Below are 15,013 nucleotides of genomic sequence, written 5' to 3'. Positions count from 1 at the left end.
TCACATTGCCCATATTTCTTGTTTATAGTCTTCAATTATCCTTCCCCCATTATCAACTCAATAGTTAATGGCTTCAAGAATCTTCTTGATAAAAATAGGAGTTTGATACTAGTTTTTTGTTAGGGGAGGCTGTCTTTCAAAAGAGTGATAACTTTTCTTTTAGCAAGAATTACCTGAGATTTGTGATTATAATTTACTCTGAAAGATGGAGCTTTGGTTACTTTTGTGAACAGTAACTACCTTATATTTTTCTATTAATTTTCATTTGTGTTATCTTTTTTATTGTTGTTCAATCATTTTAGTCAGCTGACTCTTTATTGACCCCATTTGGTAATTTCCTGGCAAAGTACTGGAGTGGTTTTTGCCATTTTCTTCATTTTATTGATGAGGAACTGAGGCAAACAAGGTTATATGACTTGTCCAGGATCACACAGGTAGTAAGTATTTGAGATCAGCCAGAGTTGAACTCCTAAAGAATCTTTCTGACTCCAGGCCCAGCACTGTATCTATGCCACCCTGCTTTCTCTTCTCTTTTCTACTTGTATGGAATTTGTCTCCCTGCTTGTAATACAGAGCAGCAATTAAGGTTTAAAGACTTTTTGTTAGGTTCATAGATCCCCTCTCAGAACAACATTTTTAAATGAATAAAACAATATATAAAATTACAAAGGGAGCCAATTATATTGAAATACAATTACCAGAATACTTTAAAAGTTCATAGACTCCATTTTAAGAACTCTAGTCCAATGATTCTTGTAGCTCTTTCCCAGGAGAATTTGATCCAAACTTTACTTTTCACTATTTTTTGTCTGGCTAAATTTTCCTCATTATTAAAATAAAAACAATCCCACAACTAGAATGGAGTACATGTACTTCTGGGGGCACACTTGCTGCTTTTTCACCAAGACTTGCTTCCTCTGCTTTCTTGACCATGTGTTACAGTGAAGGCCCCAAGGCCGTTGCAGCTCCACGTCCTGACCGATTGGTCAATCGTTTGAAGAGCATCACTCTAGACGATGCCAGCGCTCCTCGCCTAATGGTTCTTCGTCAGCCAAGGGGACCAGACAACTCAATGGTATGCTGCTAGGTTAGGGTCTGGGGAACTTAGATGCAGAGCACTTGGGGTGGTTTAGCTGGGGAATATACAAACCTGAGATTAGGCAGGAAGATCATTGAGCACATGGGGACATGGGCTTTTGGCCCACTGTGCTTCTTACTGCATAGAATTTGTTTTTAATGGAGATGTGTTCAGCTCACAATGAATGACTGCTGTAGAATTTAGTTAGCTGAGAGATTTTTGTGCAGACTCTACAAGGAAGAACGCTGTTGCCAAAACTATAAATTTATTATATTTTTGAGTTTTTAAATTCAATTTGCATGCAAGTAGTTATGAATTTAGTTATAAAATTGCCATAAACAGTTAAAAATTGCAATTAATCACGAAGGTTATTTCTTTACAGGGATTTGGTGCAGAAAGAAAGATCCGTCAAGCTGGTGTCATTGACTAACCCCATCTACAAAGCACATCACTTAATCAGATATGATCAAGTGGGGGGGTTCTGGTGAAGGGTTCTGAATATCTCCCTCTTCATCCCTCCCAAAATCTGGAATACTTATTCTATGGAGCTATTACACCAGTTTTAACACCTTCCTCATGTTATGTTTAAAAAAAAATAAATAAATTTAAGAAAACCATTTTAAAATTATGCACAGTTGCAGCCTGGAGAACTTAAGGTGGCGCCTTATAGTATCAATTTTAGAAGCTTTATTTGGTGCATTTAACGCAACTGGTAATTGCAAAACTACTTCGCCTGTGTAAGTGAAAAATATAGACAGTTATCTGGTCGACCTTATGAAATTCTGCACTTGATATTTAGTGTATACTCTACCTTCATTACTTCTGACAAGGTGTTCTGCCTTAGCTCTCAGTTGCATTCTTTTCCTGTTATTTCTTGTTCATTATGCTTTAATTCTGAGGACCATATGAGGGTAGACTATATTACCTTTTTTAAAAAATTAAAAATTTGTGTAAGCATTCAAACCATTTCCTTAAGTTGATGGCCAAATGTTAAAATGTTATTTTTCATATCTCATTTATAATCTTGTCACAGTCCACTTAGCGAAGTTGTTAGATTTCAGTGAGAAGTATCTTCCAGAGTATATCTAAGGGTTTTTTTTTTTTTTTTTTTTTTTTTTTTTTTTTTTTTTTATAACTTTACTATGATTAGTATGTATGGTGCAGAATTTCATTCGGATGAGGTGTGCCATCAGTGTGTGGTAATTTAAACATATTTAAAAAACAAAAGGATGATGCACAAACTTGCTGCTTAGGACACTGCAGCTTCTAGACCCCAGTTTCTTTTACCGATTTAAAAACAAAAACAAAAAAAAAAAATAAAAAAAAAAAAGTTGTGCCTGAAATGAATCCTGTTTTCTTTCTAAGCAGCCGCCCTGGGCCCAGGGCTTGTAAGCGAGTGCCCGGGCCCGGCGGCTCTGCCCGACGCGCCCCCGGGAGCCAAGCGGCCCCCAGGGTCTCGGCCCCAGCTCTGCGGCCCCGGGCCCCGGAGGCAGGACGGGCCGGGGGCGCCGGGGCCTGCCCGGCGGGGGTGGGGGGCGCCGCACCCTTGTCTTCCCCCCCTTCCGTTTTGAAGTTATGATCTGCTCTGAGAGACGAGGCCGCGTTTATCTTTGTAAACACGAAACACTTTTTGCTTTCTCCGATTTTCTGTTAATGGCGAAAGAATGGAATAGAATAAAGTTTTACTGATTTTGAGACAAAAAACCTATAGCCACCCAGCGCTTTCATTATCGAGACGCCTAAGGGGAAGGGGGAGGGGAAGGAGTAAGGGGACTGGGTGGGGCTCGCACGTGACCGAGCCGGCTGCGGCCCCACGTGGCCGGGGCGGGGACTGCGGGTCAGTCGGTGCGGACTGATGACGTAGAGGGTGGGGCCGGAAGTCGCTCCCCGGGTGGGGGCTGTTCATGGCGGTTCCGGGGTCTCCGGCACATTTACCGGGTGTGGGGCTGAGTCTGACCGAAGTTGAGACAGCGGGGTTTGAGGTGGGGCTCAGGAACGGGAAGCCCGAGCGCCGCCTAAATTCCTGAAAATAGTTGATTAACATTAGTGGGCGCGGGACAAAGGCCTCGGGGCCGGGCGGGAGACAAGAGCTAGGGCCGGGCCCCGGGAGAAGACCGGGGGAGCCGGGCGGGGCGGGCGAGGTCGCAGGGCCGGAGCGGGGAGCCCGCCGCCCACTCGGCCGCTGTCGCACCGCAGGTGTTCGCTGGTGTGAGATGACCGAGTACAAACTGGTGGTGGTCGGAGCTGGCGGTGTGGGGAAAAGCGCCTTGACCATCCAGCTCATCCAGAACCACTTCGTAGACGAGTATGATCCCACGATAGAGGTAAGAGCCGCCGTCGGGACGCAAGCGCCGCCCTTCCCTTCCCTTCCCACCCCCGCCGGGCCCGGCGAGAACGCGTCCGAGTCGGTACTTTCTGCGCGGTGTCAGCCCGAGGTAGCCCGCCCGCAGTAGCCCAGGGGCGCGGCGCGAATCTCCGGCCCTTCCTCCCGCTCCCGGGCCATCCCGGGGCCGAACGCTCACACTTTGGCCCCTCGGAAAAGTGCCCCGGAGAGCTAGTCCGGAGCGCGGATCAGCCAAGTGCCCGGCGCGGGGCCTTGCAGGAAGCGCGGCTTCTGGAACCTGGGCCGAAGCGCCTCGAGCCGACGTCGGTGTCAGCGTCGCCCGGGAGAGATCGGGAGCCTGGGAAGTTCCGGCAGCGCCAGCGTTCCGCCCTGAAGAGAACTAAAGGTGTCCGGGATGGGCGGCTGGAGGGGGCACGTCTCCCTCTTCCCGAGCCCCGGGTCTAGGCGGCTCCGAACGCTTTCAGCATTTGGTTTGGACGGAATTCCAAGACTATCTGAACTCCCCTTTCCCTTCTCTTTCCCGCCCCCTTCTCCCCTCCCCCCTCCGGTCCCGGCATAATGTTAACATGCAGAGTCTCCCAGAAGTGACTTTTGTGGATGTGTCCCCCTCACGAGGGAAGGTCCAGAGAGGACCGCCGACAGAAATTGCTCTCCGGCTCGGACAGTGCCTCTTGGATCCCCTTGGGGAAGAAACATTCCCAGACCCGGGGGGCGGGGGGACTACCTGCCCGCAGTCATTCCTGGCCCAGCCTCTCCTGGTCAGGGTCACGGGGAGCGTGGTTTAGAATGAAAAATACAAACATGCTCAGAGACTCCCAGCCTTGGATACAAGGAGGCTTAAGTATCTCTGAACGGACTAAACAGAATTTAAGGCATAATTACCAAAAATGTCTCAGGAACTTAGTTTGCCTTTTCCTCCTCAGACCACCCAGAGCTCCTCCCTCTCGGGCGTCTTATGGAGGCCCAGGAGGGACCATTTTTCTCTTTGCAGCAGCCTTGACACTAAAGGTTGGCTGCTGGATATTGATGCATAGGAACTCTTTAAAAGAAATAAACCTAATAGAAAAAGGTGTGTTTTTGAAAACCAAAGCAAAAGTTCATTTTGCAACAGCATTAATTCTACTCTGTGGTCCTATTTTTAAACAAAAGCTGAACTTCTTTTCCTTAGGACTCCTATCGAAAGCAAGTGGTTATTGATGGTGAAACCTGTTTGTTGGACATACTTGACACAGCTGGACAAGAAGAGTACAGCGCCATGAGAGACCAGTACATGAGGACAGGCGAAGGCTTTCTCTGTGTCTTTGCCATCAACAATAGCAAATCATTTGCAGACATTAACCTCTATAGGTACTAGGAACATCCTTATTCTAGAGAGAAGATGTCTAACTGTTCCGTGTGGTTTTGTATTAGGTACAGAATAAATGAAAACAGTGGGATCGTTGAGGATCGTACTCCGTATCGATGCTATTCTGGCATCATAGAATGTTCCAGGGCTTGACTCTTGTCTCTAGCATGTGCTCAAATATTAAATCAAACAATTGTCAAGCCAGATCCTACTAAAGGGACTTGAACTCAAAGCTAGCTGGTGAAGAATAGGAAAGGCAGAGCCCTGGGTAATGCCAAGATTTCAAGCCCAGGTGCCAGTTCTCAGGAGTGTTCTTTGGGAAATTTAATTTAAAAAAATATATTCAGGAGCAAAATAGGACATCTGATAAAACTAACTCGCGTTTTTAAGCACTCACTATATGACAGGCACTTTTCTAGGCATTAAGGATACAACATCCTTCCTCGAAAGAGCTTTACATAGTCTGTTAAAATGAAGTTGGGTCAAGCAGAAGGCAGAGGAGAAGAGAGCTTGCATCTCTGTACACTTCAGAGACATCTAAGCCTTCTCACTCTATAACAAAAGCTAAGGAGGACAGAGGCACCTGGGACTTTACCAAAGTCACATATCTAAGTAATGTCACAATTGGGACCAGTAGAACTCCTCCTGACTCCCAGCTGAGTGCTCACACTCTTCCTGTCTGCCTCCAGCCCTGAATTCTTTTCCTCCAGTGCCTAGCATAGTACTTTGTGGGCCCTCCTGGACAGATACTTAGAGAACCGTGGGGCACTGCTGGAACACATTTTCACCTACCTCCGAGCTTCCCCTCGCCTGTCTGTGTTTTCAAATTTCATCCATACTTCTCTCAGCTTGCACATTGAAGCCTTCCTTACATATCCCAATATAGCTCCACTCAGTGATCTTTTTTTTTCTGAGCTCCTATTGTAGTAAATCTGTGCCTGTTACTTGTAGCTCAATTTATGTAGTTACTCTCAGATAATGCATTAGTCCTGACTCCCTACCTATAAAGTCTTGAGAGTAGGAGCTTTCTTTTGTGCTTTTCTTATATTCATGGTAGCACTATTGATTATATGTGGGCTATGTATCAGGTAGTCACTTGGTGATCAGAAAATAAAAAGTGTTTTTGGAGAGGGAGCCTGATGAGTTGAAACCTGGACTGCAGAGGTTGTAGGAGTAGAAATGAGATTTTTTTTTTTAATGGTGAAAGCACAATCTAAACTGGCTATATTTTATAGCCTGATCTGCGCTTTTTCTTTGGTAAAGACTGGATTGTTCTCACTCTTTTATAACCTATTCCATTTATCTAGGGAACAAATTAAACGAGTGAAAGACTCAGATGATGTGCCTATGGTGCTGGTGGGAAATAAGTGTGATCTGCCAACACGGACAGTTGACACAAAACAGGCTCATGAACTAGCCAAGAGCTATGGAATTCCTTTCATTGAAACCTCAGCCAAGACCAGACAGGTACAAGAGGGGCCTTCTCTTCATCTCTAACCTGGGCAAATAATGGTTGGTACAAGAGGATTATTTGAGGGTGCCGCCATTGGGAATCACAGCCTTGTTTACTGATCTGAGTTTTGAATAATGCTTGCATAATGGAATAGGTCCATTAACTTACCTAGCGGTATTCTCACTACAGACTTAATGTCAGTCCTCCTTTTAAGAACAGAACATTATTTTTACCTGAAATCTAAGTTCCAGTCACATTTCCCAGTGTCCTATGTGACTCTCTAACCTCTATCCCTTCCCTTCCCCCCATGTACCTTCTCCCAATCTTTGTCACATCTAGTTTTTATTTTGTTTTGATTCTTTTTGGTATTGAGTTAATTCATGAAAAATGACTAAAATGGAGGCATAGCTGAGTTTTAAATAAAAAGCTGTTAGCACCTACTTTAATATGCCAGATGGGCCATATTAATACGCCATATTTAAATTTGATATGATGTGATGGATAGAGTCTGACTCAAAACCAGGAAGGCCCGAATTCAGGATCTAGCTCTGACCCATTTGGGCTATTGCTGTTATGTCCTGAACAGGTCATTGGACTCAGCAGGCTTTCTGTAGCTTTTAAGGACTGAAAGATATGGAAAAAGTGACAGCCTGCTTTGGTAAAGGGAGTTCCGTCAACCAATGCAATAATTGTCTTTTCTTCTCCCTTTATAACACTTGTAACTCATTTTATTGTAGAGCATAGAGGTGGCTTAGTACTGAAAATACTTCAACCCATCAGAATGGAATTTTAGAATTAAGAGGGATTTTTTACCCCTACAATCATCCTTTCCTCCCTTTGACTTTTTTTTTTTTTTTTTTTTGCTACAGAAGTCTTCACTTAGTTGTTACCCTATTATCTTGAAAATTCCTGTTTGGACACTTTGAAATATTAAGCCATCTTCATTTCACTTCATCATACACTTAAGTGCCTACCATGTGCAGAGCACTGGAGGGTTCCTCTTTTGAAACACTGTATTTTACCAGGAGCCACCACAATAATGGAATTTTTATATCAATATTGAGAAGCCCTGTTTCCTTCTCTCATAGAGATGAATATAGAATGAGAGAAATAATCACTGATAAGGAAAATTTTTTTTAGGGTGTTGAAGATGCTTTTTACACACTGGTAAGAGAAATACGACAGTACCGCATGAAAAAACTCAACAGTAGCGATGATGGGACTCAAGGCTGCATGGGTCTTTCATGTTCAGTCATGTAACTAAGTGAGTATTAAAATTCTGTTAAGATTTGCATTTGGATTATTTCCCTTTCTACACTATACATCTCAGAAACTGCCTTACTGACCATGGAAAATTTGAGCATATCACCTGTGCTCTTTGCCTTTTTAAATTTTTCTTTTATTTTCTTCACCTGGAATTTTCTCTCAACTGCAATTTTTAATAATCAGTTTTCAAAAGTTTTTTTTAAAGCTATGAAGCATCTTATGTAGTAGTGAACTTTCCCCTGAATTTAGATATATTTGAGACATAAATCTGAGTTTTTAATAATAATTTCACTGTGTTAATAGTAGGAATACTGACACATATATTTGGGTGCTGCACAGGAGTTGAAGAATTGTAGACTACATTATAGATGATAGCTAAGCAGTATGTTGTTTTGGGTTTTTTCCCCCTTAATAGATGGAGTTTGGAATTTCATCTTCAGAAAAGAGCCACTTTTTGAGGTAGGACAGATTTGGAAATGTGTTTGGCAACCATTTAAATGTTTTCCTCTTTTACTGCAGTTTTGTCATTTACAAAAACTCTGTCTTTGTTTCAGCTGCACTGACACCCTGGTCCTGACTTACCTGGAGGAGAAGTATTAAATACTCATCTTCAGTTTCCCTGTGAATCCCTTTGCCACTTTCCCAGTGCCCAGTAGTAGATGAGCACAGTGTTCTCTTGTCTGTTCTCTACCTGAGAAGTCCTCAGAGCAACTACCTCCTCACTTGGTTGTCTGACCAGAGAAATGCACCTCTCCTTACCAGTATTTCTTCTCCCTGGGCTTTTTCTCTCTGGGTTGTTTGGTGGTTGTGGTTTTTTCCTCTCTAGGTTTTTCATTTGAAAAGAAATTCATGCTCTGAAACAGAGAACCAAACTGTTGAAATACTGTTGAAAACAGCATATTGAGCTCCAAAGTACCACTTGCTGGTGATTTTTCTTTTTTAATGTTGAACTTGGACCTTTATTGATATATGGAGCAATGTTATGAAAACTTTTGTTGATGTCACTGTCTGGTTTTGTTTATGATGTTATCTGCTACATATGCTAACCTGGCATCTGTTTTTCCTATCACAAATATGAAAACATAACTCCATTCTCAGCTATATAGTACCTCTTTGCAAATGTTAAATTTTATGTCTATTCTGGTTCTCCTCTACTTCTATGTAATTAGCAACATTTTTCCTAATGAAGTGCCTTTTTCTTAGAAGTGATTTGTAGAATTTTTGTGTTTTATTCAGTGAGGAAACCATTAAAAGGAGGTGGTCTCATAAACCATTACACATTAAGATGAATATCAGAGGATGTCTATATCCAGTCCACTTGGGTAGGATAAGCAAACAGGCATGTGTGATATCTGATATCTTCATCTCAGATATGTTGGGTCTGGTTTCTTAGCGACCTGTTTATGAAATCTACAGGGAGAAATCTGAAACTAGAAATACTTTCTCTTATTTTTTATTCGGTCTCTACTTTTTGCCCCTCCCCCCAAGTTATTGTCTACAAATTGGACATGCATTTTGTAGTCAGTGTTTCCTTTAGCTTTTAGTCTTATAAAGAAGAAAAAAGTTAGTACTTAAGCAACCAGCCATTATAATGCTAATTTGGACCATGTATTTATAGTTGTATAGGCCTTAAAACAATTTAGGTGAGATTTTCTTTGAAAGGTGCAACCAATGATCTTTAAGTGTTAAATGCAATATATTAATAGAATGAATAATTAGCATCTAAATTTTATTTTGCCAACTTCACTACATTCATTTGGCTATTATTGACTGTTATTCATGTTTTTGGGGGGACAGAATGTACCTTACCATCCTGGGCTAGCTAGTTATTAGTGCACTTGGCTAGAGTATGGTGCTAATGAGACCAGAGTCACAGGTTTAATAGTAATGCTAACCATTTATTGCCATGCAGAGAGAAACTCTGCCAGGGCCACTGACTACTACTCCTAATTCCAGCCAATTTTAACATCTGTGTATATGCAACTCTGAGATTATGCAGGTCTGTGTTCCCTATTGGAGGACAGAGTATAGAAGTTATTGTTACTGTACGAATTGCCTATGATTAGGTTGAGGAATAGTATATCAGTCCACCATTTATTAAACATCTGTGTGCCAATGTGCCTGCTGTGTCAGAAAGGCCACGTAATGGCCTTTTTCTTAAAAATGTGAGACAAACTGAACAATCCACGTGCCATTGGGAGCCATACAATTACAAGTTTCACAGCGTCTCATACTCCTTGGTATGTATGTATCATTCACTCTACTGGCTTTTTCTTATGTCCTAAGCATACTTGGTTTCAACTGGGCCAAAATCCAGATTTAGGGATGCTTTCCTATTAGATCCTTGTTAAACTTAGGTGTGATATCTGGCTGGATGAGGTGATAAACCTAACTGTTGTGAGCAAGTCAAGCTGTCTGAGGTATCCAGACTAAAAGTATTGATTATGAATGTTTATGGATGTTGGGGTTTCTTCTCATTGATCTTGAATTCTCAGAGCTCAGCTTCAGCCAAGGTAGATGTTTAATCAGCTTTCATATATTTTATATTCTTTTGCAGCTGATCTTTGCTGTTACAGGTTCTGAATTCAAGAGTATGAAGATAGAGTATCCTATTTGGCTGAGGCTGTGCTGTTTATTCCATAAATGTTTCTATGAAATGCTGTTTATATTCAAACAGTTTAGTTTAAAATCTTAATAAAGCATTATACTCAAAGCATCATAATATGGGGCTCCTGAAAGGTAAAATTGAGAACAAGAATTTGCAACTCTTTGTTCAGTGGATCCCAAGTGCAGTCCTAAAGCTGTGAATTCTTTCATCTTTAACCTTAATGAGATGGTGGGTTTTTTAAAACATTCAACACATTCATGGGAAATTTGGGGGTTCTTTATGCCTCTTCTGAATGTCAGTAAGGACAATTAATTTTATTTTAACTTTGGGAGGTTTCTTTTCCTCTGAGCCTTCCATAATCCTTAAAACTAAATGTAGCATGTCTGGCTCCTAGGACACAAGAAACAAGTGGAAAAAATTAGGTAGTTTAACTCAGTAATATGAACTAAAGAATCACAAGAAGAAAGAGATATTTTCTGGGGTGAATATTAAGTTTTGGTTGTTTATCTTTGGAACTGACAACATTTTTAATTTATTTTTCATCTTTATCACTAAACTAACATGGAGTTATGTGACCTGGGCCTCGGTGAGGATAGAATTGGGCTCTAGAGACCTTTCCGGTTCCAATCATCTGTGATTCTACCAGCACATGGCTAATGTTTTAATATCATTTTGTTTTCCAAAGGAACTATTTGGTTCAAAGTGGTATTTTCCATGTCAAAGTATCTGTCATGCAGATTTCCAAATAACTGGTGACAGAATTCAAGAGTGACCTTGGAAAGGGGATTTCAGGTCATTCCTATGACTGTTCTTTGCATAACTCCTAGATGGGGCGTTATCTCATTAGGCGTTATCTAACATAAATTTTTATGCCACCAAATGCAAGAAAATATATTGTGCAAATCTGCTGTTTAAACTGGAGCTTATTGGTCTCCTTGGTCCTAAACAGAAGGGCTAATATTTTTAAGTTGAAGATTTTATTGTAAATTAATCCATCTTAAAGACTTTTTGTTCATTTGAATTTAAAGTTGGTTACTGTTCTTGTTAAATGATTTTTTTAAAAAAAATAAAACTGGAAATTCATTGGTTATTAATCCTTTTCTCTTATTTTGATAATGGATAATCATAATTCTTGATATACTTTGGAGGAGTAGGAGTGGGTTGTGAGGGTGTTGCATTCGAGAGTTAGAAGCTTCATTGAGCTATGCTGAGTGAATATCTACATTAAATCTGGCTTCAATATGGTAACTCCTCTTCTGTGGGTTGGGGGGGCAGGTTGCCTTAAAGAGGGGTAAAAAAACTGAGTCAAATCTCCCATGCTAGTCAATAGTGATAGTCCCTTTGCTTATAAGCTAGGTGAGATAGAGAGACAGTCTGAATTGCTATTTTATCACTATATAACAGTTACAAGCTGTTACTATGGTGTAATTCGTTTTTTATCCCTTTACACAAAATGTTTTATACGAATAGAATAATTGTAAATCAGCAAATTTTAATTCTGTATTCAGGGTTTGTGCAGGACCAATTAAAAATAAATGTTTCCACATAGCACCTTGTAACTGGGCTCAATTTAATAGATGTTAAGTGCCTGCAATGTACGAAAGTCTGGATCTACTACAGGGTTTTAAAAAACCCAATAGAATAGGCTTAAGGAGCCTAGAATCAGTTAAGTCTTGCAGAGACTGAAACCTTGAAAGCAAAGGCTGTCTTTTATCCTGGGGTGCCCCTGTCAATGAATTGGACTGCAAATTAAATTCAACAAATGTCCCTATTTTATGCATAGAGAGCATTGATTCAAACATGGAGTCTCCATGCTGAGAAAGCTTACTTTGAGTCCATTTGATAAATAACATTGATTCTGGAGATAGAAATATTTTTGAGTTGAAAGTTAATGTAAGTTTTAGGATGTGGTTTTTAAAATGCATATCAGATCAGTAACAGATTATTTTTCATTCACTGACTCTAGTCTATGAGGTTTAAATCTTGCCTCTGTTGCTAAGTACTTATACCTATGTAACCCTGGGTTCATAAAATGAATGGATTGACCTATCAGAGCTTCTTAAATTTTTCCCACTTGTGACTCCAATTCACCCAAAAAATTTTTACATGACCCTGGGTATATAGGAACACAAATTAAATATTTATGATTATAATTTTGTGACCCTCACATCTAGTTATAAGATCCTATATGGGATTGCAAGCCACCATTTAAGAAGTTGGGATCTAGATAGTCTTAGTGATCCTCCCCGAAAGCTTAGAAAAAATCTCAGGACTAAGCTTTCCTTCTTTTAACTCCAGTTGCTTTTCTGATTGCCTGAATAAGAACTAGGAATTGGACTAGGGAAATGAATGGTAAAAAATGCAGCTCAAGAAGCTTGTTAAGGCTCCATCAAAACTGTTGTGACATTTTTGTGCCTTTTTCTGCTCTTCCAGTGTGCTCTTCCTCAAGGTCATTAGAAGACCAAACCCAGCTACATATGTATGAATGCCATAAATAAGTATGAATGGGAAGAGAATCCCTTATTAGTGAGCCTTTTTTTTGAACTGCCCAGGATAACGAGCAGAAGAAAACACTAGCTTTGTAAACTAGAACACAAAGGGCACAAAAGTTTTCTTATAAGGGTTGGAATTGAAGAACTAGATTAAAAAATTTTTCAGAGATACATCTGTTTAAAAAGATTTATAAGTCCTGTCCACAAACCTTAGAGCCACCTCCATTCTTGTAATAATTCATCTTGTAAAAATTATTTCCTCTGTTTGAACTTTAAGATTATCTAAAATGACTACAACAGATATTGCAGAAAAAAAATATCTCTGATGTCGGGTTCCATATTGGTTCAGAGCCATAAAAAATTAGTATGAGGCAAAAACTTTTAATGAACACACACTTTTTATTTGAAGACAGTGCTTTTACAGAATTCCTTTTATACTTGAAGTGAAATTGTTTCAAATCCAACGGGAAAAAAAATGAAATCTTTTCTGTAGGCATTGAATTTCTATAATCTGGTACATGGTGGTCCTAGTGGATAAAGCAAAAATCAGGAATAGAAGATGATAGCCTTTACTTAGGAGTAGGCTCAAGAGCACATGGAGAAGGATTTGCCTTGGTAAGAGCTACTTCCATATGAGAAGAGCAAAAGAGATTGTGAGCAAAGATATAAGTGACATCTGAAGTACAGAACAACCTCATTGGAGAGGGAAAAGGGATGCTGTGGGAGGCTTGAGGAAGGATGTAAAAGGTTTAAACTAGCTGCCGTGGTCAGCAGAGTAACTAAGTTAGAAAGTATGAGAGAATTATCTTGCTGTAAAAAATGTGTAGTAGAGTCAATAGTTCTCAGACTCACTGTGTAGCACATAAATAGGAATGAAGTGGGACTGGATTGAAGAGTGCATGGAGAGGAAGCAAAGTATCAAGACTAGAAAAGTAGGAAGAGACTAGATTATGAAAAACTCTAAATGCCAGATTGAGACGTTTATATATGATCCTAGAGGTAATAGGGAGTCATGGAAGTTTATAGAATAAGGAGCTTGATATATAAAGAACTGCACGTTAGGAAAAATCACCAACAAACTGAATGCAGGATGTATTGGAGTGGAAAGTCATGGGGCAGGCAGGCCACTTGCATGTCCAAGTGAGAGATGCTGAAGGCCTGAATTTAGGGTGTTAGTTATTTAAGTAAAAAGAAGGCCATGTCTATAAGATGCTGTGAAGGTAAAAAAGATTTGTGAATAGAGTGGTTATTTTGGGTGAGTATATATGAATCAGGAATGACACAGGTTATGAGCCTGAGTGACTTGGAAAATGGTGGATTCTTTGCTAACAGAAGTGTGGAAAGGGAAAGGTTCAAGAAAAAGAGAACTTCTGTTTTGGATATTTTGAGTTCAAAATATCCACTAGGCAGTTCATGATGCAGGACTATAGCTCATTAGAGAAAGTAGAACTGAATATTCAGTGATCTGCATATAGAGATGGCAGTTGGACCCATGAAAGCAGATGAGGTGACCAAATGAGGTAGAGGGAAATGGTGAGAGGGTTCAGGAGTCTGGAGGCAACAGCTATTGTTAGTTGTGACATGGATGAAGGCGAGAGCTAGTGGGGATTGTTGGACCAAGTGAGAGGAAGAAGGGGAAGGAGCAGCAGAGAAGAAGCTAGGAAATAGACGCTGAAGATTAGAAAGGGGAGGGGATAACAGCGGGGTAATTTACAAGGTAGGATAGGAAAGGATTAAGGATTCATGTGGGAAATTTGGCCTTGGCAAATCCAAAGTGGATTTGGGGTGGGACTGGAAGATGTCGTACTGATGGGATAAGGTAAAATGAGGAGGGGGAGAAAGGTAGTTCTCATAAAAACACTTCGGGTTTTTTTTTTTGTTGTTGTTGTTTTTTCTTTTTTGAAACAAAGTATGAAATAAGGTCTGCCATGTAGAGGGTGAAGGATTATGTGTCAGGGATGATTGGAGGAGAGATGAGACATTATAGAATAGCTAGTGTAGAGAGTGGGATATAATAAATTGATGAGGAATGAGTAAAATGATTGCTTTGTGGCATTGAGAGCCCAATTGAGATTGGATTACAGAAATTGATGACAAACTGAATCAACATATTTTTGTGATTTTTCTCCAGTTACATTCAAAAGCACATGAATAGAAGATGGTGGGAATAATCCAGGATAGGGATTGAGCGAAGTAGGACACAGGGGCAACAGATTCAAGGGTAAATGATACTTGTAAAGTTGAACTGATTCACCAACAGGTCAAAATAGGGAAGAAAGGAGAAGATAGACAAGTGCAGGTGTCATAGTCTGGAAAAGAATGGAATGGTAGAAAGAATGGATATCATGATCATGTTAGAGAAGAATAGAGTTGAATGTTGTAAGACCTAGGGAAGGATGGAATTATAAAAGGTCATGACCTAGTAAA

The 15,013-nt window shown here is 40.4% G+C and overlaps 2 protein-coding genes across 5 annotated transcripts in view; both read left to right on the top strand.

Annotated features, from left to right (window-relative positions):
• CSDE1 (cold shock domain containing E1) overlaps positions 1-1,682 on the top strand; it is a 38,960-nt gene extending 37,278 nt beyond the window's left edge. For all 4 annotated transcript variants that reach the window (XM_074263137.1, XM_074263136.1, XM_074263139.1 and 1 more), the window contains 2 exons: positions 943-1,075; positions 1,461-1,682. In XM_074263137.1, coding sequence (XP_074119238.1) covers positions 943-1,075; positions 1,461-1,508 — 181 coding nt within the window. In that variant the 3' untranslated portion in view covers positions 1,509-1,682. The remainder of the gene's footprint in view (positions 1-942; positions 1,076-1,460) is intronic.
• A 1,241-nt stretch (positions 1,683-2,923) lies between these two features.
• NRAS (NRAS proto-oncogene, GTPase) lies at positions 2,924-11,188 on the top strand. Its single transcript, XM_074263144.1, has 7 exons — positions 2,924-3,060; positions 3,275-3,402; positions 4,591-4,769; positions 6,075-6,234; positions 7,361-7,484; positions 7,902-7,945; positions 8,041-11,188. Exons 2-5 carry the CDS (start codon positions 3,292-3,294, stop codon positions 7,478-7,480), a joined length of 570 nt encoding a protein of 189 aa, XP_074119245.1. The 5' UTR covers positions 2,924-3,060; positions 3,275-3,291; the 3' UTR covers positions 7,481-7,484; positions 7,902-7,945; positions 8,041-11,188.
• Positions 11,189-15,013: the final 3,825 nt, after the last annotated feature.

The sequence above is a fragment of the Sminthopsis crassicaudata genome, chromosome 4, assembly GCF_048593235.1.
Source record: "Sminthopsis crassicaudata isolate SCR6 chromosome 4, ASM4859323v1, whole genome shotgun sequence".
Lineage (NCBI taxonomy): Eukaryota > Metazoa > Chordata > Mammalia > Dasyuromorphia > Dasyuridae > Sminthopsis > Sminthopsis crassicaudata.
Note: the sequence above shows the minus strand (reverse complement) of the source record. Positions and strands in the feature narration are given on the sequence as shown.